Below are 24,284 nucleotides of genomic sequence, written 5' to 3' on the forward strand. Positions count from 1 at the left end.
ACACAGTTAACATATCTTTACCCATACATTCTACTCACCGTTTTGATTGTTTTACTTCATAATGAATGGTAGACATATTTCTACTATACAACCTATTCATATTTTAATAGGTACATGATAATCTATTTTGTGGATAAACCGTAATATATTTTACCAACCTTCTATTGATTGAATTTAAGTTGCATATAAAAAGGTTCATTCATTTATTCACTCGCTCACTCACCCACCCATCCACCATATTTATTTGAATGTCTATTATGTTGCCTACTGAGTGTTGGGCTGTGCTAGGTACCGGGTTCACAAAGGTCAACCAAATACAGCCCCTGTCCTCTGGGAGGACAGTGGTGGGAGAAGACATTAAACCAATATTTACATGAAGAATTATATTTTGATTCTGTTACGAAGAAAAGGCACTTGGAAATAACTGGGAGAAACCTAACTTAATAAAAGCAATACAATCACTTGGTAAACTTACTGAATTGCCGGGCAGCATCCTAAGTGCTTCAAGTAATCCCCACAAGAACCCTATATGGGAGGTACTATTATTGTGCTCATTTTACAGATAAGGAAACTGAGAAACTGCACGCCCTGGCCACATAGCTGGCAGGTGGCAGATGGGCCCCAGAGTCTGCTCTCACACAGAACTCTGCACCGCCCCAGTGAGGAACGGGCTCTGAGGAAGTGAAGCCTCAGCAGAGAGCTCACGGATGCCACGGGAATGAGTGGTGGGAAATGCACACCAGTCAGAAGGACGAGCACGCCCGTGAGGCGGGAGGGCCTTGGGGTGGGTTTAAGTGAGGAAGGTAGTGCAAGTAGACTGCAGCGAGCAAAGGTAAGTCCAGCGGGAGAGAAAGGCAGGGGCCGGATCATGCCGAGGCCTTGTGGGCTACGGGGAGGAGTCTGCAGTATATTTCTAAGTAAAAGTAGGAGGGCTACGTAAAAATGACGGCTTACGTACATGATCTGATTCATATTTTTTAAGAAGATTATTCTGGCTCTAAGGAAGCAAAGAGACTGTAAGGAACGAGTGGAAGCTGGGACACTGTCAGGCAGTGTGGCAGCCCTGGAGACAGATGACAGGAGCCTGGATTTGGGTGGTGACGGTGGAGCTGGAGAGTGGAGTGAGGGCAGCTGACCCTCTGGCAGGGCTGTCTACCATACCCCGGTGCCAAGGTTACCCCAGCTGACTAGGGCTCCCTCAAATGCTGAAGAGGGCACCCTTCCCACACAGAGAGAACCATCTTTGAAAACAAAATTAAGGTTCTTAGGAAGGCAGTGGTAGCGAGTTGGGAGGAGGTTAATGAGATGGGTCTTAAAGGATGAGAATGACTTTGCCAGAGAGGAATAGAGCGATTCTAGGTAAAAGTTCTGAGAGCTCAGGGCAGTGTAAATAATCCACAGCCATTTCAGCATGGAGAAAATCAGATGAGAATGGAAAAATGGGCCACGGACTACTTTTAAAGAACTCTGAAGACCAGGCTAAGGAATCTGGACAACTTTTTAATGATAATAACGAGTTTCTCAAGATCTTTAAGCAGAGAAATGATCAGATATATATTTTAGAAAAGAACAGTAGTGTGAATGGCGGAATAAAGCAGCAAATGTTACAAATGGGAAATCAGAAGTTAATCCTAATCTAGGCAAGAGACAAAGGCACAAAGCAGAGAAAGAGTAGCAGAAATGCTACTTTGGTAAGAACACTGAAGAATTCTATAAAATCCAAAACTGTCCTGTTCCTTTTTTTGAGAAAAGATAAATAGCTTTTCTACTTTTATTAGCAGTTTTACCAGATTTTGAAGAGCAACTTATAGTTTTAAAACATATTAAAATTACACTTTCATTTTGGAGAAGATCTAAATGCTACAATGAAAGCAAAATTTAAATGTAGTAACTAAATGGCTTTACACAAGCTCTAATTTATTGGAGTCCTGAAACGATGATTATGTGCCATACCATATATGTATTAATTGTAAGTGTTTACAGAATGAGAATGTAGAAGTGGAAGAAGAGTAACATTTAAGCAAGAAAAAAGGTCACAAATGTGTTCATACCTGAACTCAGGTTCCAAAAAGTTGGATGCAGTGTCCAAACAAGTAATCAGATCTAGAAAAACAAAAATAAAAAACTGATTCAATTAATACACAGATTTACTCTTGCCGAAACACCAAGTGTTTCAGAATCTCAAATCGCATTGTTCTTTTTCAAAACTTTATTTTCATTATTATTTTTTTTTTTTTTTAGAGACAGGGTCTTGCTCTATCTGAAAGTTTGGAGTTCAGTGGCACAATCATAGCTCACTGTAGCCTTTAACTCCTGGGCTCCAGCGATCCTTCTGCCTCAGCCTCCTGAGTGACTGGGACTACAGCTGTGGCTAATTATTATTATTATTATATTATTTTTTTTTGTAGAGACAGGTTCTTGCTATGTTCCTTAGGCTGGTATCAAACTCCTGGCCTCAAGCAATCCTCCAGCCTTAGCCTCCCTAAATTCTGGGATTACAAGCATGAGCCACCATGACTGACCCCAAATTGTATTGTTCTAATTTTCCAAATCTCAGCAGCATCTCAAGGTGGTACTAAAAACTTTACAAATTTTTGTAACTCACAATTTCTTTCTGATTTTAAGTTTCTTTATTTCTAGAGCTATGTCTCCTCAATAAATATTTACTACCACATCACCTAATCAAGTCACATATCATATATATAAAACATGCACAGATTAGTAGTATTTATAGCTTGTGTAAGTGGCTTGTGTAAAATGCAGCTCCCAAAACACAAAGAAAAAATATTTCTTGGTTACTATATAACTAAAAATGATTCTTTGTCGTTTGTACACAAGGCAAACAATGACCAAAAAGAGAGTTAATTTTGTGGCTCTAACTAGCTACTACTCAGAATCTGGTCCACAGACAGGACTGGCAGCATCAGCACCTTCTGGGATCTTAGTAGAAATTCAAATTCTTGAACCCTGTCCAGATTTGCAGAATCTCTGGAGGTGGGACCCAAAAATCTGTTTTAACACGTCTTCCAGGTAATTTCTTAAGCACATTGAAGGTGGAGAAGCACTGCTCTGAAGAAAACAAAACTTTTAAAATTTAACATTTTCTACCTAGAAATCAATACATCTGAAAAGGAGCTAGCTTGGCTCTAATTAAGACCTAGTTTATAGGCTATGAAAAAGGTAGCTTTTGGTCAAAAAAAAACTTTTCAGTGATGTTCTTAAGATAAAAAACAAAGCCCTCAACTCAGACCACAGGGTCTTGAAGTGCCTGCCCCGCCTAACTGTCCAGTCCCCTGTGTACCCACGGTGGCTTCTCGCCACTCTAGCCTTCTTTTGGTCCCTCCTGGCGCTCTTGGTCTAGAAGGCTTTCCCACTCCCCCTTAGCCTAGCTGACTCTTCTCGAAGACCTCACTTTAACTGTCACTTCCTCACAGAAGCTGTCCTTCACCTTCACAAGTCAAACCCCTTAAATATATAGTAGGCACTTAAGTTTTGTTTGTGTGTTTTAATAAACAGATGGCTATTATATGTTCTCATAGTGCCATGTGTCATGTAAGACTGATTTGTTGAAGTAATTATAGGGTTATAAACAACACTGTTCTATAATGCCTAGTAGTCCTGGGACAGAGACTGAGGCTATTTGTCTTCACCTTTATATTGCCAGCAGCAATCACAGTGTATGGTGTACAGGAGGCTTTCAATGAACATTTATTGAATTAATGGATGAACAGAAGTTTCTGATTGTTAGCATGTTTGGCTAAGTCCAATTATTTACCAACCTATAGGGAGGAAAACCTGGTAGAAGACCAAAGGCAATCACAAAAGTAAGTGATTTCACATATAAATGCTTGGCTAAAGAACTGCGTGTCAAGGGTGGCCAATACGATAGGGGGAGATAGCCTACAGCATACTTCCAAGATCGCTGACGGTATATAAATATTTGTTAAATTAATGGCTACCACAGCAAACACAGGATAATCATTCTGTTTTACTATTATGAAGAAATTTTGTGAGTTTTTTTTTTTTTTTTTTTCATTGAGACAGAGTCTCACTCTGTTGTCCTGGGTAGAGTGAGTGCCGTGGCATTAGCCTAGCTCACAGCAACCTCAAACTCCTGGGTTCAAGTGATCCTCCTGCCTCAGCCTCCCGAGTAGCTGGGACTACAGGCATGTGCCACCATGTCCGGCTAATTTTTTCTATATATTTTTAGTTGTCCAGATAATTTCTTTCGATTGTTTTTTTTTTCAGTAGAGACAGGATCTTGCTCTTGCTCAGGCTGGTCTCGAACTCCTGAGCTCAAACAATCCACCCACCTCGGCCTCCCAGAGTGCTAGGATTACAGGCGTGAGCCACCACACCCGGCCAAAATTTTGTGTTTATTATCCAAATGAAATGTGTCCTGAAAGAACTAGAGCATAATAATTGTGTTATACTAATAGGAAAGTGGTATTTTGCGAACAATTGTATAGATTAGTAACTATACATCATAGGCATTTGAATGACAATTAAGTTTTAGGACTTTAAGAGGGTACAGGTCTGAATAGGGGGTTCACTGCTACCTAGCTGATCAACTGGGAAAAGCAGACAGACAAACTGAATTACCTATGCTCTAGTTATTCCTCTCAATCTTTGCACAGCATCAATGAGAATCGATTTTCCACTTTCCTGCTCCACCAAAAGAATTTCCAACTTCTAAGATTAGAAGCTGAACTTCTAAGATTAATAGCCTAGGATGAAAAGGTAGTGTGTGGTCCAATATGGCATTCAAACCCCAAGATGACTGCCAGCTGGCCCCATTATCTTTGGCTCACATGCCAGAAAGCTGGTCAACTATGGATATATTTGACCAGAACAGAGCTTTGGTTGTAAGTCCATGCAGTGCTGAAACTCCACATTATGCCATGCAAATGTACAACTCACTGACCTTGCTCTCAAATTCCAAAAGAGCTCTTTAAGAGGAAAATAAGAATTCAAAATGGATAGCTACAAGGAGAGCCAAGAAGACTGAAGATGAAAAAGCAAACCATCACATGCTTTGAGGTTTACAACCCCATAAAGGCAAAGAAAACAACATCAAATTAAGCAGGGAATTAAAGCAGCTTTAAAATGTGTCTCTCTTGAAAGCTTTATGCAACTGAACAGCCTTCCAGAAAACTGCAATTACTATTAGGCTTCCAACTAATAAGAACGCAAGATGAATACAGCATAAAAGTCTCCCTCAGAGACTTCTCAAACCAGTGTATAAGAAGTGATTATAATCAATGAAATAGAATTGAGAGTCAATGGAATAGAATTGTGAGTCCAGAAATAAACCCTCAGATTTACAGTCAATTGATTTTCAACAAAAGTGCCAAGACAATTTAGTGGAGGGGAAGAATAGTCTTTTTCATAAATGATGCTGGGACAACTGGAAATCCTCATGCAAATGAATGAAATTGAACCTCTACCTCACACTACATACAAAAATTAACTCAAAGCAGATCTAAACTTAAGAGCTAAAACTATAAAACTTTTAGAAGAAAATATAAAAGTAAATCGTGACCCCCAGTGGTTTCTAAGATATGACATCAAAAGCACAAGCAGCCAAATAAAAATAGATAAATCGAAGTTCATCAAAATTAAAAGCTTTTGAACTCCAAAGGACACTATCAAGAAAGATAGGTAGGCTGGGCACAGTGGCACATACCTGTAATCCTAGCACTTTGGAAGCCAGAAGTGGGAGGATTGCTTGAGGCCAGGAGTTCAAGACCAGCTTGAGCAAGAGTGAGACCCTGTCTCTACAAAAAATAGAAAAATTAGCTGGGCGTGGTAGCGTGCACCTATAGTCCCAGCTACTGGGGAGGCTGAGGCGGGCTGAGGCAGGAGGATGGTTTGAGCCCAAGAGTTGAAGGCTGCAGTGGACTATGAGGACACCACTGCACTCTAGGCCAGGGCAACAGAACCAGACTCTGTCTTAAAAACAAAACAAAACAAAAAAAGCAAAATGGAAAAAGGTCTAAGTATTTTCCAAAAATCAAACACTTACACAAATAAATGGAATGAAAGGCTTTGCCAATTTATATTCCCACCAAGAGTACATGAGAGAGGGAGGTCATTTTTTTTTAAAACAAAAGATGTTAAAATTTTACTAAAGAAAAACAAACTTACATACTCAATTTATGGCACAAAATTATTTCAAAATGACGATCCTACTCCCCCTTCAGATGTGAGCACATGGACACACAGGTAATTGAGGCACCAGTTTTAGAATATAGAGTATGGCTCCTATCACTAATTAGGGGAAATTAAAAGAACATACAGAGGCAGAACAGGGGAGTTAGTGTTATTAGGTATAGTTTCAGTCAGCAATGAAAAAGTTCTGGAGACCAATTGTTGGTAGCCCTTACAACGACAATGTAAGTGTACTTAACACCACAGAACTACATTTACAAAAAGTTAAAATGGTAAATTATATGTATATTTTACCACAACATTTTTAAAAAAGTATATGTAGCAAAAAACCTCCTGAAGTAAAGATCCACATGTATCTAGCTTGGTGCTTTGTAACTGTTTCTCTCTGGTGTATTCTGTAATTTGAAAGTTGCAAAATGATTAGGTAACCAGCGAGGTAACTTGCTTGCCTTGTGACCGCTGCATCCTTGGTGCCTAGAACAGTGCCTGGTATGAAATATCCAATACATATTTATACACATGAATGAGTGCATGAATGAAGATATTATCATGGGGGAAATGATTAGTAGGGCTATTAACTGCATTCCCAATCAGAAAGAGCCATTAAATTAATTAGAATAGTAAGTAATAGTAATAGTTGTTTGTTTGTTTATTGATTGATTGATTGATTGAGACATAGTCTCACTCTGTTGCAATCCTACTGCCTCAGCCTCCTGAGTAGCTGGGACTACAGGCATGCACCACCATGCCCAGCTAATTTTTTCTATGTACTTTAGTTGTCCAGCTAATTTCTTTCTATTGTTTTAGTAGAGATGGGGTCTCATTCTTGCTCAGGCTGGTCTCAAACTCTTGAGTTCAAATGATCTGCCGGCCTCGGCCTCCCAGAGTGCTAGGATTACAGGCGTGAGCCACCATGCCCAGACAGTAACAGTAATTTAAAGAGCTAAAGTATGAAGAGAGCAGGTCTAGAAGGGGTCTAGGCTGAAAATACATTCTATCATGGTCATGACCCTAAAAAGGATTAAAAATCACTTTCAGTAATCTGTTTAATAAGGAAAGAAAAATGATAATATAATTACCATAAAAGTATTAGTGCTTGAGTCGCCTTGAAAATTCATGTATATGGAACACTGAGGTCACTGTCAATGTCAGATAAGCGAAGCATTCTATTTGATAGTCACAAGAAAATCAAGTGCAGAGAAGTCAAAATGGAAAATGTTCTTTTTTTGAAACTTAAAAAGGGACATAAATTTATTTTCAAGTACTGTATAACTTCAAAGTTAATTACTGATACATTAATATTATTTTCACTAACTTAGCATTTCCTTTAATGATGAACATAGGCTACAATTCAAATCTGTCTTTGTAAAGGCATACACATACATATTTGTAATTAAACTTTAAATAAAATTTAAATTTTTAAGTTTAAAAAAAAGAAAAAGCCCACAGAATGGGAGAAAATATTTTCAAATCATATATATCACATATACCATAAGGATCTAGTATCCAGAATTCATAAAGAACATTATGACATGACATTAGAAAGACAAATTAACTAATTAAAAAATGGGCAAAGGACCTGAACAGCTATAGAAGATATATAAACGGCAAATAAACACATAAAAAGATGCTCAACATTATTATCCATCAGGGAAATGCAAATCAAAATCACAATGAGATACCACTGTACACGCACTAGGATGGTGAGAATCAAAAAGACAGATAACAAACATTGGCAAGGATATGGAGAATGTGGAACCCTCATATGCTGCTAGTGGAATTATAAAATGGTCCAGCTGTTTTGAAAAACTGTCTAGCAGTTTCTTGAAAACTCTACGTTAGCATATGATCAAGTAATTCTACTACTACTAATAGGTTAAATTCAAGAGAATTGAAAACATACGTCCCCACAAACATTTGTACACAAATGTTCGTGAACTGGTGAATGGACACACAAAATGTGGTGTATTTATGCAGTGGAATATTATTTGGACATAAAAAGAAATGAAGTACTGATATGTGCTACAACATGGATGAACTTTGAAAACATGCTAAGTGAAAGAAGCCAGTCACAAAATACCATACACTGTATGGTATATACCATATACTACACTATTTATATGAAATATCCAGAACAGGCAACTCTATAGAGACAAAAAGTAGACTAGTAGTCACCTAGGAGGTGAGAAATGGGGAGTAACTGCTACTAACTATAGAGTTTCTTTTGGTGTGATAAAAATGTTCTAAAATTGACTGTGGTGATGATTGCACAACTCTGAATATACTGGAAAATTAATGAATTGTATACTTTAGGAGAATTGTATATGTTGTGTGAATTATATCTGTTATAAAATTTTTAAAAATATAGGAAAAAAGCTATCATAGATGTAATAAGAATTTCCTTTCATATACAACACACCTGCACTGATGCATCAAACAAAGCCTAATAAAGAGCCAGGGCTGGCAGTTCGGTCATTTATGCATTTAGCAAATATTTAACAAACATCTACTATGACCAGGTGTTGTTCTAGGCACCAGATATAGAACAAAGAACAACCAGACAAAACCTCCTGCATATGGGGAATGTGCCTCCAGTGTGAGGTAAGAGAAAATAAATATTAGTGAGAAAAACTCATAGTGTATCAGAAGATGATGAGTAGTCTAGAAAAGTAAAGAGAGCAAGAAAGTCAGGAAAAGTCAGGGAGTTGCAATTTTAAGTAGAGTGGTCAGGTTAGGCCTCACTGTAAGGGTGACATTTGAATAAAACTCTAAAATAGGAGAGAAAGTGAGGTATGAGGTATGTGGATCTGAGACTACGCAGTGGGACTCAAAGAAAGGCCCTGGGTGGGAATATGCCCAGCGTGTTTGAAGCCAGAGTGAACAAGGAGAAAATAAGTGATGAAGTCAGGCAAGACATGGGAACCCAAATCCCACAGGGTCTGGCAGGTAAGTACATGTGGTAGAGATGGGACTTTATTTTTAATATGATCACATTGAATGCTAGATTGAATTAGACTGAAGGGGAGGAAAGAGCAGAAACAAGGTCAGTAAGAAATTTTTTATCATAATTGGGGAAAAAGCTGGTGGTAACTTGAACTAGAGTGGTAGTAATGGAGCTGTTAAGATGTAGTCGAATTCTGATATATGTACACATGGCAAATGGATATGAAGTTTGATAGAAAAAGAAGAGTCAGAGATACACTAAACTTTCTGGACTGAGCAACTTAAAAGATGAACTTATTATATGTAATGTGCTTAGACTATAATAATAAACACTGATAAAGCACTCAATTATCATGCTGGCTCCACTTTAACATGTCCTATAATACTAGAAAATCTGTGGTATGTTCAAAGTGCAGGGCAGTATGTAATTTACTACATTTTTAACTAAGAGCCTCTGCATATAATTTTTTTTGGTAATTTTAATCAAACATTTAATACACATGAAAGACTATAACATACGTGTTACTACACAAAATACTAAGTATATGTTTTTCATTTGGGTGCTCTGGACAATAGAGAGTGATGGCAGTGCTATGCAGAATGCCCTCAGGGGTTCTGCTGATGCAGACTGGCATTCTCTCTTTTCCTCGTATGACCCAAAAAAGAGTCAGCATTTACCGTGTCACTAGTCTCAACAGTAGAGTCTAACCCCAAGGGAGTGTAATCATAATCCCTATAAAAAGAGCTTCCATTCTCCCCCATTATTTGCTTTCCTTAACCCTAGAAGGCTTTCCAGAGGAAGCAGGCCTCACATGGGGCTTTGAAGGCAGCATAATCTGATTGTGAGGAAGAGCATGAGAGAATACAAAGATGAAGGTAAACTAATAAGCAACAACAGGATGAAAAATTTTAGGCTTTTCTTAATGAAGACACTAATATCAGATATTCTAAGACAGCTATAAACTTAGTTAGCTACAGCACTATCAGCCATGATTGATATGTGGTTTTTTTTGAAATTTAAAGTACAGTTTAAAAATTTTCCAATGCATAATTGCAAAGGCTAGAGAACTTTATAACTCCTCCATGAAATATTTATTTAAACATGAAATATTATGTTGACCCATACATAATACCATGAAAATACAATAAATATTTTGTATCTTAATAAGTCAATTAAAAAATCAGCACATTGGTTACTATCTTAGACATATTTCTGATTGACAGTGTTGGCTATTTCTGAGATTGCAAGATTGTGAAATATGTTTATTACAATTTTCCCCCAATTAATACTCTGTTTTGTGTTCTTAAGTGAAAAAGACTCTCGGTGATGTTAGTGCCCGACACAACAGTATAAGAACAACTATATTAGCTGCAGGGTATAATTTTTCCTGTGTTGAAGCCACTTACTTCATTCTTTCAAAAATCCATTTGCTTCTAAAGGAAGGCCTGAATGCCTGTATTTATTCTAACTCAAGAAAGCATAAAACATTATTCCTAAATTACTATATTTATTTATTAGAAATAGGAAACATAGGAAGACTCAAGAAAATGTATACCTACAAATCCTCTCCTTTATTTGCTCCAAAATTCTTTAAATAACCAATTTCCTAGAGCCTTAAGGAGCATGTAGTCTTGCTTTCATAATTCACACCTTGTCAGTAACCCTGCCTTGTAAGTGTGCAGACAGCTACTTTGTTCCAGTGCTACAGGGTGTAGGATAAGCCTGGTCTTGCTGCTAAATTCTCCTGACATTATTATTGCGTGATCTTAGGACTAATTCCTTGTTTCCATGATAGGAATCTGGTACTGATTTGTACAATCTGCAATTTTGTTAAAAGAAATTCACATACATAGCATAACATAATTTATTGTGATTCAGAGTTATCTAACATTTACCAAGTACCAGATACTATACTAAGTATTTTACCACTCCTCTCCTTTTACAAATTTTATGTTTCTCTGAGAAATATTACAATGCCATCTATGGAAGCAGAGTCCACAGTACAAGTTCAGGAAAAATTTTCTCAGATGAAAATAATTAACGTTTTCTTATGGATGATGTATGCATGGCTCAGTTGCCTAAGCAAAACCCAAGTAGTCAGATAGGCTATATTGTTAACATATTGTTAACTACGTCAAGTCAAATGCTTTCTACACCTAAATTTCCAATATTAAAAAATAAATATAAGATATAGTGCAACTTTTCTGTGACCTACACAGTACCCAGGACATTAATAAACACATTAGTATGTATCAATGGTGAAGGATATAGCCATTGTATAGCACAAGACAACACTCCTAATGTACTAAAAAAATGAAAGACACAGAAAACACTAAAATCATTAAGGTGATCTTCGGGTTGTTTATATGTCAGCTTGGAATAAACTCTATCCCATAAGTTGAATTGGTTCTTTTGGTTAACATCATCTTAACAAATTTATTCTGTTTTAAATTCTCCTTCTCTACAAAATTGGTAACACTTTGCTCATCAGCACCTTTGTTCTACAAATCGACATCAAACTAAACATATTTTTCTGCTTGTTAATCATACAAACATTATACATATTCATTTGTGTGTAAATATGGCATATCTAAAGATATCAATGTAGACTGAAACTTCATTAATAAAATCTTACTAAGATTAGTTTAATAGTATATGAGTTTTAAAATGTTTGCCAGATACAATAACAAAAACTGGGAACACAATATAAAAATTACAAATAGAAACCTAGCTAAGTGTAGTACTTGAAACATATTCTGTAAAAATATGTTTACTGTCTTATTGTACAGTTAAGACAGCAAGAAACTAAGGAATTCATACTTTATTTTCAAAATCAAAAACATTCCATGAAGAAAAAAATTAACAGTTATAGAAATGTGGACTCTGAGAAAGGAATTCTCTATTCAGCCCTATGTTTCATTTACAAGTTAATGTAATCTGATGTAAGATGGAAGAAATGGAAAATATTTGCAAAAAATGTGGTCAAAGAATGTAGCAATCAGAAAATTTTTACAGTATTAGTGTTAATTCTAAAAATAATCCACCATATAGGAACAATAACCCTGTCAAATGGGAATATTTTCCAGGCTCAGCTGTTCACGAGTCTTAAGTGCATTGCCATCAGATTCTAAGGGATGTCAGGCAATGAATGAATAAGTTGTTTATCAATTCCAATTAGGAAGTATGTTAATATCGATGTTGAGTCATTTTACATTACATGAAATTTTAAACTAGTTGCTATTTTTCTCCAAAAAATGAAGGCAAACTTCAGATTGAATATTACAAAATTCTGGATTGGTGAAATCTAAAGTAATGAGGCTTACCATTGCCTCTTAAGTGTTGATTTCACATTCTCCAAAAAGAAAACCAGGATTACCACTTTCCAATCATGCATGTACACACATACACCTCGATTATGGTGCATACAAATACTGCCTTGAAGGACTTGAAGCTTTCACGTAAATGTATTAATAGATCTGTCTTCTGATTCACTGTTCCATAACTAGAACAACTTAAAAAAGTCATTGTCCAAAATCATCAGAGAAATGTTGAGGTCTTCCTAGAAAGTGAACATCATTGAATAGAGATTCAAAAACAGGAATTTAGTTCACTTATTTATTAAACTCATTTTAGTTTTCAAGTCCAATGGTAAATGCTATGTTTTAAATCTACGTATTAGAATGAAATGTCAGTAGCATTTATTATTAGTAGATTAAAAGATCTGAGTTACCAAGTTTTGACCACTGAGTGGTCGGTTCAGCCTCTCTCAGTAAGACCATAGGAGATTCTCTTTACAGATTTTCTGAACAGTGGTCACTATTATGAATGCCAAAGACACCTCAAAGGCCCACATACATCTTCAATTTTTCAGAAAGTCTAGCTAGAATTTGATGGGATTATATCAACTTGGAGTGGAATTTCTAGTCATCTCATAAATTTTAGAAGTCTTAATTCATATTTATATGCATCTTTACTTGCTTCCTAATGGGGAAATGAGAACTTTTCCTTTCATTAGTTCAAATACAATCTTTCAAAAATGAGGTTTACAGGTAAAAGTGAAAAGAGATAACTGGTAATGAAAAAGGGTGGACACTCCTGCTCAAAGATCATTAAAAATAGGAAAAAAATTCATAAAGTTGTATAAAAAGTTTAATAAAAACTAGAAACAAAATTGGAAGAAGACATTAGATACCATGTCATAGACACAAGCTGGGCATTACAATAGTTCAGAGCTTCATCAAAGAGGGCTTTCTTATGTCCAAAGTTATTATAACTTAAGTTATTGCAACTTAAATTCCAGCAGGATGAATCCTAATTCTTTGAAATGTTTCCTTGTAGAAGATATGTCTGATTCCAAAGTCTTTTAAAACTAGCATAACTCTGGAGAGTTACTGAGACCTTCAATAATCTCTGACCTGGTCTCCTCTAACTGCCTCTTAATGGGCTTCCCTATATTTATTCTTTGACCTACTTTTCCTTGACCTACTCTTCACAGAGCAAGGAAAACTGTAAAATCAAAAAAACAAACAGAAACATAAACCCAATCACACACTACTCTGCTCTAACAGCTTCCATACACTCTTAGGAAAAAGCTCCAAACCTTCCTTACATTTTCTATAAGGTTCAGAATAATGAGCCCTACTCAGCCTCCACTGACTCTAGCTACACTGGCTTTTTTCCAGTTCCCCCAAAGCTCCTTCCCACCATAAGGCCTTTGCACCTGTGTTCTCTTCCCTAGAATGTTCTTCCTTCCTTGTCTGACTGGAACCTCCAATTAATCCTTCAGTTCTCAGCTTAAAAGTGACTTGCTCAGGAAAGCTCTGCTCTTTATCATTCTTCTACTCCCTGAATACCTCTGGCTTTCTTTCATTTGCATGATTCTTTCATCATACTTATATCATAATTGCAATTAAGTAACCACTTGTTTAGTGTCTTTTTCCAATGCTGTGGTGTGAGGCCCATGAAGGCATGGTCTTGTCTGTCTCATTTACTGCTGTTTCCCCAGTACCAAGCAAAGAGCAGAAAATGATGTATCAAAGGAATATAATTTTGCAATAGGCTCTTGCACAAGGCAATGAAAATTTATCTTACACAAAAACATGACACTATCAACAACGTATACTCTAACATTGACAAGTCTTTGTGAAATGTAACAAATGAGGTAGCTGTTGAAGCAAGATTTTTCACAATCTTTATTCCCAAATACTCTAAATCTTCAATTAGACTTCTAAGCTGGGGGACATGTAGTTATGTTCCTTGAAAATATTCATGGAATTTATTGTGGCAGCTAAGTTTCCTGGATAGCAACACAGTGAGGATCTCAACCAAAGCCAACCAGCCTTTAGATGAATGAGTCATTACAAGAAATTGTGATTGAAAGGCCACCCAAGAAGAAGTATAAGAAATTCAACTAGTGTTCTGAATATAGTTTAACCAATTCACTCTAGTTCAAATAAAACAAATGCTTGATGAATGGGATAAAGCATGCAAAAAAAATAAGACTTCAGAAGACAGCTGTGAAATGAGGATTTCCCAAGATGATTATGACTTTGAAAAGTGTTACTATCAAGAATTTCCTGATTAAGGTGCATATTTCAAAAACCTACGGAAGCTAAAATTCACCTGAAATAATGACAAGGCCTTTTGAAATTTGGCATAGAGGTTTATAAGTCTGTAACATACTGATTCTGTTATCTGAGATCGTTGTCAATTCTTAAGTAACTTTACTACAGGACATTCGGGTTTCTGTGGCTCAAAAAGCCCCATAATTTAAATATTTAACGTAAGAATCTTTTTTTTAAAGAGAGAATATTTTCCAGAAACCTTCACAATGATAAAGAACAAAGAGAGAAAAGAGAAAATATGAATCAAAATAAATAATTTAAGCTTACATCAAGACTAAGACACTCAGGGAGAATAAGAAGCAAATTAATTATTTTCTATCCTCTCACCTATCAGCCCAAGACTTTTAAGCAGTAAAACTGAAAAGGTGGTAATTCATTGTCATCTCCCCTGCGTTCTCTACACTATCCTTTTGGCTGTGGGGGAATATGTGCATGTGTGTACAGCGGTGGAAGGGGAAAAAACTAACCTTGTGCGTGCCTGCTAGCTCATGTGTCTCCATGCGCTACGCGAGTATTATCAGATTCAGTCCTCACAACTAACCCAGACACAACTCACGGTGGTGAAATGACTGGCCAGAGATCACCCAGCCAGCATGCGGCAGGGGCAGGCTTTGACTCCAGGGCTACCGAGTGTCCTTTCCACAACATCTCACTGCCTTAGTTTTCCTGGCTCTGTCGAATACATTAATTGTTCATTTAGCATAATGTTTCTAGTTCTTTTCTTTTCATTATTCCATCCAAATGAGTTTTCTTTCTCATTCGCTCTGAGGGATTTTATTAGTCCTCACACCTTGTTCCACAGCTTATAAACTAAGAGAAAGCAGAGTCCTCTTCACACACAACAGCTCTCTATTCTATCACGTTCTACGTGAAACTTTTAACAAAACGTGGTGTTTATCTGAAACCTACCATAGCTGAGGAGGAACAGCTTGCTTTGCCCTCAGTCATTCAAAGTGCCCAGAATTCTCACACCCAGAAAATTCTTGATAATTTTTCACTTATACAATACAAAGTAAAAGCTGATTTTTAATTTTAAATGGTCAACTTAGTTAATTCATTGCTGAATATCAAAATAATCACCTATTTTCTAATTTAAATGATTGTTTTGATACATTATTGTAGTAACAATACTTCCTAAACCTTCTTATCAGAGTACCCCTAACAGCGGGGGTCGGTGGGGGGGAATGAACACTTGCCACAGCAGTCAAAACACGTGAGAGATTTCATACAGTTCTTGTACTTTATCTTAGAGATTCAGGTAAATTTTGGATTTCATTCTACTTAAAAGTCTTGCTTTTAATTTTTCCCCCCTTCAGACTCTAAACATTAGCAATTCAGAAAATACCTCCTGTTTATTTTGTACTATCTCAGCACTCTCCAGGGTACTCCTGGTGATATGAGACTATTCTTCGAAAAGAACCATAATATGGTCTTTAACACAGAACTATGTAACGGTAAACTGTGGATAATAAAGCTTTAAATTGATATGATACATTTCAATAATTCATAAATTTTTAAAACATTATTACAGAGTTCCAGTTTTATAAAAGTGAAAAATCAGCAAAGGGAGGGAAGTATTAAATAGGGACTTTATATAAAAATTAATACACTTTTAATTTTTGGAATTCTGAAACTGCTCTAATTTTATTTGTCAAATTTATATATGTGTTATTCACTGTTCAGTCTTTCTGCTCTATTCCAATTTCAGATAACAGGTGTTTAAAGAAACATTCCAATTTTGTTGTTAGAAATTGCAAAATGTGGGAACCATTGTATAAAGTGAAAATTACCTTGTTTCTCTATGACTGAGTATGAGGCCAAAAATCCTCGTCCAGAGACATGGATTCCACTCATGAACAGCACAGTAATTTCATTGCTTTTGGATTCAATCGAATGGTTCATTTGCAACCCCAGACCACAGTATTTGCCTAGGAATGAAAGAAAAGCAGATACTTGGTGTGATTCTCATGAAGTCACCGATATTTGAATGTAGATAATAGAATCAGAATAATATACAAAACTGGGTATTAAATTAGTATATAATAATGACTAGAATGTTTAATGATTAAAAATCATATTATTCTGGAGAAAAAAAAATGATTGCCAAGTAATAACTGTTCAAATGATTCAAAAGATAAAACAGTGGAGGCATCACTCACTGACCTTATGAAGATCAATTTCCTGTGAAACACATATATACTCTTTAAAACAAAGGAACTATTAAATAAAAGATTAACTTACAACATTTCATACAGGCAAGTGGCTCACAAATGAATCAATGGTTAATCAGTTATATTCTTAACATGAGTCCCTCAGGCCCCCCTAGATTCCTGGCCTCAAGACACTTCTCAAGCCTTTTTCAGACCTACTCAATTTTATGTCTGAGGATTGCTGGACTTCTGGTTAAGATCTCTTTAGGTGATCATGTCCGGTCACATGGCCTTAAATATATATGATCTGACAACTCATGAACTTAAACTTCCATCCACAGCCTTTTCCTTGAACTTCAGATTTATGTATTTAACTGCGTGCCTAACTTCTATCTTTTAATGTCTATCAGATATGTAAAAAATAACATATCCTCAGTACAGAACTATTTAACCCTAAGTTCACACTGGCAATTGCCAGTTAAAACAAAGCAACAAAGTGAAACAAAAAACCTCCAAATTCTGAAATGTCCAACATTGTGTATAAGATTTCATACATAAAGCTTTTCTTTCAAGATATAATTCTCCAAAGCATTATAATTTCTTAATTATTAAATAACTAATCTTATGCATAAGTGACAATTTTTGTCAAAAATTTTAGGATGAATAGGGAAACTAGTTTGCTCTGAGAATAATCTCAGGCCTACACATCAATGGCATAGCAAAGATAAAAATCATTTTCTAGTCTGCGTATCATTGTGTTTTAGACATTTTTTCCTCAGCTTCTAAGTTCAATTTTTCTGTCTTGCATTCAGAATGACCTGATATAACCTGAGAAAGAAAAGTCCCTCGAGTAAAGTTTCTTCCCTTACAGGCATAGAAAACATGTTGTATGTCTTACGGGTCATCAACATGGGGGCCTGGATGCTGGAGAGGGTCTGGGTGCAGAGGAAACTTGAACAGCAGTGAGTTACGGAAATCTCAGAAAGGTACTAAGGATCCATGAAAACACCAAAGGAGATGGAGTTAAGGGTCTCAGGAGAATGTGATAGGGGCTAGAACCATTAATGTCCTAAAATAATTCCATCTGAGGGATTTATGCAACTATTTGCTTTACTGTGGAAATTTAAATTTCCAATTTTCCTATATTTTAGATAATGATACAATAGATTTGTTCATATGTACAATTTTTTCCAGATTTAAAATGATTATTAAGGTCAGATTCTCTGAAATGAAGTTAGAGTCATGTTGCTTTCCAAAAGAGTTATGTTAATTTATACTACTCTCATCAATATAGGTGAGTTTTTATTTCAAGGCACCCTTATTACCACTTTTTCTCTGTTTATAAATGCTTAAAAATCTATAAACATTACAAAAATTTAGAACAACATAAAGAGAAAAAAGTATTCATCCTTATATAATCCTATCACACGGTGATAACCACTAACAACATTTTGGAGGGTATCTCTCCATGCCTCAGCTTTCTCCATCTGATAAATGAAAATAATAATATTAGTATTTATCTCATGGGTTTATAGTTATCATTGAATATAAATGTATATACGTGTGTACACACACACAAACATAGTACTGCTCATGTGTCTGTTCATTCATCCATTCTTTCATATTCTCTCTCCAACTTTAACATATATTATTACTAAACTTTTCAGAAAGGCTGTACCTATTTATTTCCCCTCCCCCAGGAATATTAGAGATAAAAGAAACAGATAACTTGTTATTTTCTTTATTAATTTACAAAGCTGAACTTTTCCAACATGTGTTTACCTTTAAAATTTCCTCTAGTTGGGATCTCTGTACACTTCTGGAGCATTTTCTTAGTAGGACTCTCTATCATTTTATTTTTAACTACTTATATGACAAAAGTAAGATGTTACATATACAGCAAAAGGAAGATTTTTCTGCATAGGCCAGACCTAATCCACCTAATCCAGTAGGTCCTTTAAAAGTGTGTTTTTTCAATTAGTTATAGAATTGGAAATTATAGAGACACATGCCAGCTGGCTTAGGAGAAAGCAAACATCTATGTTGTGAATTGCCTACCAGGGCCATCACAAGCAGGTTCTAGGAACTGAGAACAGTCCCTCGCCAATAGTTACCAAGAAAATGGGGACCTCCGTTTTACAACTGCAAGGAAGTGAATTCTGCCAACAATTAGTAAACTTGGAAGAGAACCCTAAGCCCCAGATGAGAAACATATTCCCAGCTGACACCTTGATTTCAGCCTAATGAGATCCTGAGCAGAGCATTCAGCCATGCATGCCAGGCCCAGACTTCAGAGCCATAGAAACTAAGATAATAATTTGTGTTGTTTTAAGCTGCTGAGTTTGTGGTAATTTTGTTATGAATCAAAAGAAACTAATACAATCAGAACTTTAGTGCATAGTAAGAATATCCTTCTGTTAGATGATCAAATCTGATGGAAGTATAGAGCAGAAGTTAGAATCTGTATACCTCGGGACCTGAATCAGCCCACAGATGTATTTTACTTGGCCTCTTGGCCTATATTGTTTTGGGCCATAAACTCTTTCGAAAAGGCTTAAATTAGTTGCCAAGATTTTAAAAATCTGGAAACTCCATATATATTCTGAATTTCCGGTTTCTTTTGAAAAATCACAAGGAATAAAAAAAAAGGAAACCTAGGCCAGTTTTCCAAATGGTTTTCCTAAGTAGTGCTGTCCCCTTTGAAAGAAAAAGTCATACTCCAGTTTGCCACAGCCCCACCACTCCACAATGTCCTCAATCCTGAAGCTCAGTTATCATTTATCTCCCTGGCAATGTTGTTATTTTTCTTATGCCTGGTCCATTTCACTCATTTATTTTACCTGTCTAGCCCCTGTTGGCAGTGCATTTGTATCCACTGCCAACAGGGGCTAGACCGCACAGAGTTTACAAATCTTAACATCATGTCTCTTCCAATGTCCATATCAACCACAATTCTGGTAGATGAGAGCAGCAACAAATTAAACTCTGGATAATGTCAAATGGACACATTCTGTATTCAAAAGATAGGAGAAATGATGTATCTGATTCTGATAGACCCGAAGTGGAGTTAATATTGTTATGAAACTTAAGAAATCAGATTTATGTTCTCAACTAAAGGAAATTTGAGAGGTGTGCGATGGAACAATGCTCCCCTTAGGAACCTGCAACTTAGAAAGATGAGGTGGAAGGTAGAGAGTTACTTGCTAAAGTGAACATCAACTCTGTCCACCTCCAATAGAGGGAAATAAACCGTGCTTATTCACTCTTAATTTACAAACTGCTACAGGAGAGCACCTCCAATCCCAAAAACAAAATTAGGAATTCTCAAAGGAATCCATTTATTGAATATATATTCAATAATGAGTTTCTGATAATTTATTATGAACCAAAAGAAAACTAATACAACCAGAAATTTACTGAGCCCCTGAATATCCAGACACTGAGCTAGGCAGGAACTGGGGATTCAGTGCTGAAATGAGACAGGCACAGTGCGACCCAGAATAAGCTTAGTGTAGTGGGGCAGGACAAATAGCTGAAGCCTCTGAAGTACGGAAGAAGCCATTACAGTGCCTGGAAAATGTTTAGAGTAGATGCTGTCATTAAATAATGTCCATCAGTACAGTTTCTTTAAAAAGTCAGGCTTCAGTGATTACTGCCTTGTATTTGACAGGCCAGAACAAGGTGGAGTTGTACAAATTAACCCCCTGACTTGGAGTGATTTAGTCTTTTTGAATGACTAAAATGTCTGCCTATAATGATTTCTCTTACACTGTGACTGACAGTAAGCTGCTGTTTTTGACTGGATTTAGCCTTAGTTTTAGCTGCTTGACAAAGACTCATCTGTAGAGGATAATGATAGGAAGGTATAGATCAATTAGATAATATTTATATTTAAATATATATTTATATATTTAAAATGAGACATCACAGACATTTGCTAGGTTTAAAAGGGATTTAGCAATATCACTAAGAATGGATTTGTCTTTCCTTCTAAATGATAGTAGTAGTGATTGCTCTAAAAGTACGTTTATCTACAACATCATAAAGTCATTGTATATTTTGATTTTAGGGAAAGTGGTTACCTTAGTGCTCTTTTTCTTATCCTTCTTTTTTTTTTTTTTTTTTGAGACAGGGTCTTGCTCTGTTGTCTAGACTAGAGTGCAGTGGCATCATCATAGCTCACAGCAACCTCAAATTCGATGAAGTTTTGTGACAGCAAATTAATCTGACTTAAACTGAAGTTTGAAGGCATGGGATGATTCCTGAGGAAAGTAGTGGTTAAGCTAGAATCTAAAGAATATATTGGAGGAAACTGGATAAAGTGCATATGTATAAAGGATTGGTAGAGGTGGATAGAGTTATTAGGAAGGGGAAATGGCAGATCAAGTGAGTGTGGTACCCTCAAAGGACTGAAAGAGGGTACTTTGGCTACAACATTGAGGTTTAGAAAAGTGATGCTAGAGGTTTGTCAAGTAAACAGGGGCTTACCTAAGAATTATAATCAGTGTATGCTATTAAACTCCACCATAATTCATTCAGTCATCAAATATGTTGAGTAGTTGCTCTCTGCTAGGGCAGCAGCTAGGACTACAATGGTTGGGGGTGTTGAGAAGCAGGGGCAACAATCATGGTGTCTGCCCTCCTGGACCTGCACTGAGCAAATACAATTAAATAAAAATTATGTCTATTTATCAAAAGAAAAGGGTATAAAATGGCAGCCCATAGAAAGAGAGAAGAAATTTGTAGTACATACATCTAAAAGAGAACCCATAACCGGAATATATACAGAACTTTTACAAATGAGTAAGATCTCCCAACAGAAAAAATGTACAACTTAAACAGTCTCTTCGCAAAAGAAAATATTCAAATAGATAACATATGAAAAGAACACAATTTCATCTGCCATCAGGGAAATGCAAAGCAAAGATATTAGAACACACACAGCAGAACAATTAACTTGGAGAAAAGTAGAGAGCAGTAATTGGAACTCTCATATACCGGTAGTGACTATAAACTGCTACAACCACAAAAACATTGTGGCAATGTCTACTAAAGCTGAAAACATGCAACCCAATAGCCCAGGAATTCCTCTTCTAGATATAGAAATGTGTACTTATGTTCAAATAAAAGACAAGTAATAGAGTGTTCATAGAAGACAATTAACGAGAGCCAGAAACTGGTTGTATGGTAGATAGACCTTAATTTACGTAACCATTTCCTTACTGTAGGAAATTTAGATTGCTTCCAATTTTTCTAAATAGTGAATAATGTTATGATAACATTTTCCTAACACAACTTCTGTCTTTTGAAGTATTTCCTTAGGAGTGATTCTTACTATAAATTTCAAGACTCCTACCCAAGTGAGTTGCACTAATACATCTTCAATATTTTAAAAAGTGCCAGTTTCACCACACCGCATCAACATGACATGCTGACATTTTTATATTTTTTAAATAATCCAAAACTCAGGGAGGGAAGATATTTAGTTTTAAAATTTTGCATTTCTTTGATTATAAGCATAGTTGCCTCCTCCAAAATTCTCTTTCAGAAATACAGCTTGGATAAAAGACAATATAGATTTTTATCACTATCCATGAATGATCAAAGGGTATTGACAGAAAAATTTGTAGTAGATATTGCCACAATGTTTTTGTGGTTATACCAGTTCATATCCACCCATTCATGAAGTAATATTCTTGAAGTAACAATATTCATGAAGTAATAATACCAATCTTCCCCATCAACATTTTCAAAGCTTTTCTTCTCTCTTATAGAGCTTCTACTTTGAGGGCTTTAAAAGTTATCATCTAGAAAACCAGCAAACTTTCAAACACAAGAGAGTTGCATATTCTGTTTCTATTTCTTAGCAAAACCACTTGCAGGAAGGATCAAGAGGTCAACTAGACAGGTAGTATGTGCCTCCTCAATAGACAGGAGCAAGAATAGTAAGCAGAGTCTCACATTTCGAACAGATCTTCTAGGAGAAAACACTAGAATTCACCAGGGAAGCAATGGGAAGCACAAAAAGTGGGTAAGGAGAGGGTTGAGGGAAATTTGCCTGGCCAGGGGCCTGCTAACAGCTGGGAGAAGCTCCTGGATGCAGAGCAACAGTAAGACAGAAGCCCCCAGAGCTCCAATCTGCAAGAGGAGCTTTTATAATCTTGGCTACAAGAGAACCTCCTGACCCACACAGGTCTCTGGCCTAACATAGGGAGCTGCTTGGAGATTGCACAGACACATTGTTTCAGAAAGGGAACTCAAGCAGAATCCCACAGGCATCTGAGCTGACAGCAGCTTGAGTCGAGTGCCATTCTGAGAGCCTAGATACCAGGGAACTGCAGGAATACCTGCAGCTACTGTGTGGCTCTGAGGAGGGATAGAGAAGCCCAGGTGCTCCATACACCCTTGGGAAGGTCTCCACTGCCCTGCTGTGGGCTACTATTGGGACTGAGATGTGGGCCATATTTTCCAGTTTCTTGCCCATGCTGACTGCCTGGGTGGGACCCCAATCTTTCTGGCTGCAGGTCTGAGGTGCCGTTTTGAGAGTTTGACACTGGGCTGTGCCCTGATCTTGGGCTGGATGTGGCTGCAGCCCCCACATAACTGGGGAGAGGCAGAGAAACCAGGCTTTCCAGCAGGCATCTGGAATGGTACTCACCATCCCACTGTAGGACCAAGCCTCAAGTAAGCTGCACTTCCCACAGTTTCCTACTAGCATGGCCTATCTGGGAAGGGACCCGCACTCTCTGGTTACAGGCCCATGGCATAATTTGAGAGTTTGAAGCTGGGCAACAATCTGCCCTTGGGCTGAATTCAAGCTGATGCAGCCCTGCCCAGCCGAGGAGGGACAGGGGAGCCCAAGCTCTCCTACGCACACCTAGGACAACTACCATTGCCCTGCTACAGGTTGCTGTGGGACCAAATTGTGAGTGGATGGCACTCCCCCTCACATATTGCATATACTGTTTGCCTGGAAGGAGCCCCACTCTCTCTGCCACAGGTCAAGGTGTTATTTTGGAGTCTAAAGCTGGGCAGCACCCTGACCTCCACCTAAGGTGGAGGTCAGGCTGCTGCAGCTGCAGCCCCACCCAGCTGAGGATGGACAGGGGTCTCAAGCTCTCTTAACTATTCCTAGGACAACTCCCACTGCCCTGCCACAAGCCGCAGTGAGAATGAAATGCGAGCAGTTGGCACTCCACCCAGCACCTTGTCCAGCCCATGTTTGCCAGCCCAATCTTGGTCTAGTCCCCACAGAACTCAAGCATGCCATCCAGGAACCTGGGAAGTGGGGATTATCTCCCCTAGTCCACCAGTGCTGGCACCTGAACACTCTCCCAGGCCACTGAAGTCCAACCAAAACAAACTGCCAGCAACACCACAGTGGGTACCTACCTG

General features: G+C 37.2%; 1 protein-coding gene across 1 annotated transcript in view; it reads right to left on the minus strand.

Moving 5' to 3' along the window:
* The window catches only part of DCBLD2 (discoidin, CUB and LCCL domain containing 2), a 77,739-nt gene that overhangs the window by 20,821 nt on the left and 32,634 nt on the right, over positions 1-24,284 (minus strand). The window contains exons 3-4 of the mRNA XM_012652860.1: positions 16,530-16,667; positions 2,052-2,103 (exon numbers count right to left, since the gene is read on the minus strand). Coding sequence (XP_012508314.1) covers positions 2,052-2,103; positions 16,530-16,667 — 190 coding nt within the window. The remainder of the gene's footprint in view (positions 1-2,051; positions 2,104-16,529; positions 16,668-24,284) is intronic.

The sequence above is a fragment of the Propithecus coquereli genome, unplaced genomic scaffold (genome assembly GCF_000956105.1).
Source record: "Propithecus coquereli isolate 6110/MARCELLA unplaced genomic scaffold, Pcoq_1.0 Scaffold40, whole genome shotgun sequence".
NCBI classification, from domain to species: domain Eukaryota; kingdom Metazoa; phylum Chordata; class Mammalia; order Primates; family Indriidae; genus Propithecus; species Propithecus coquereli.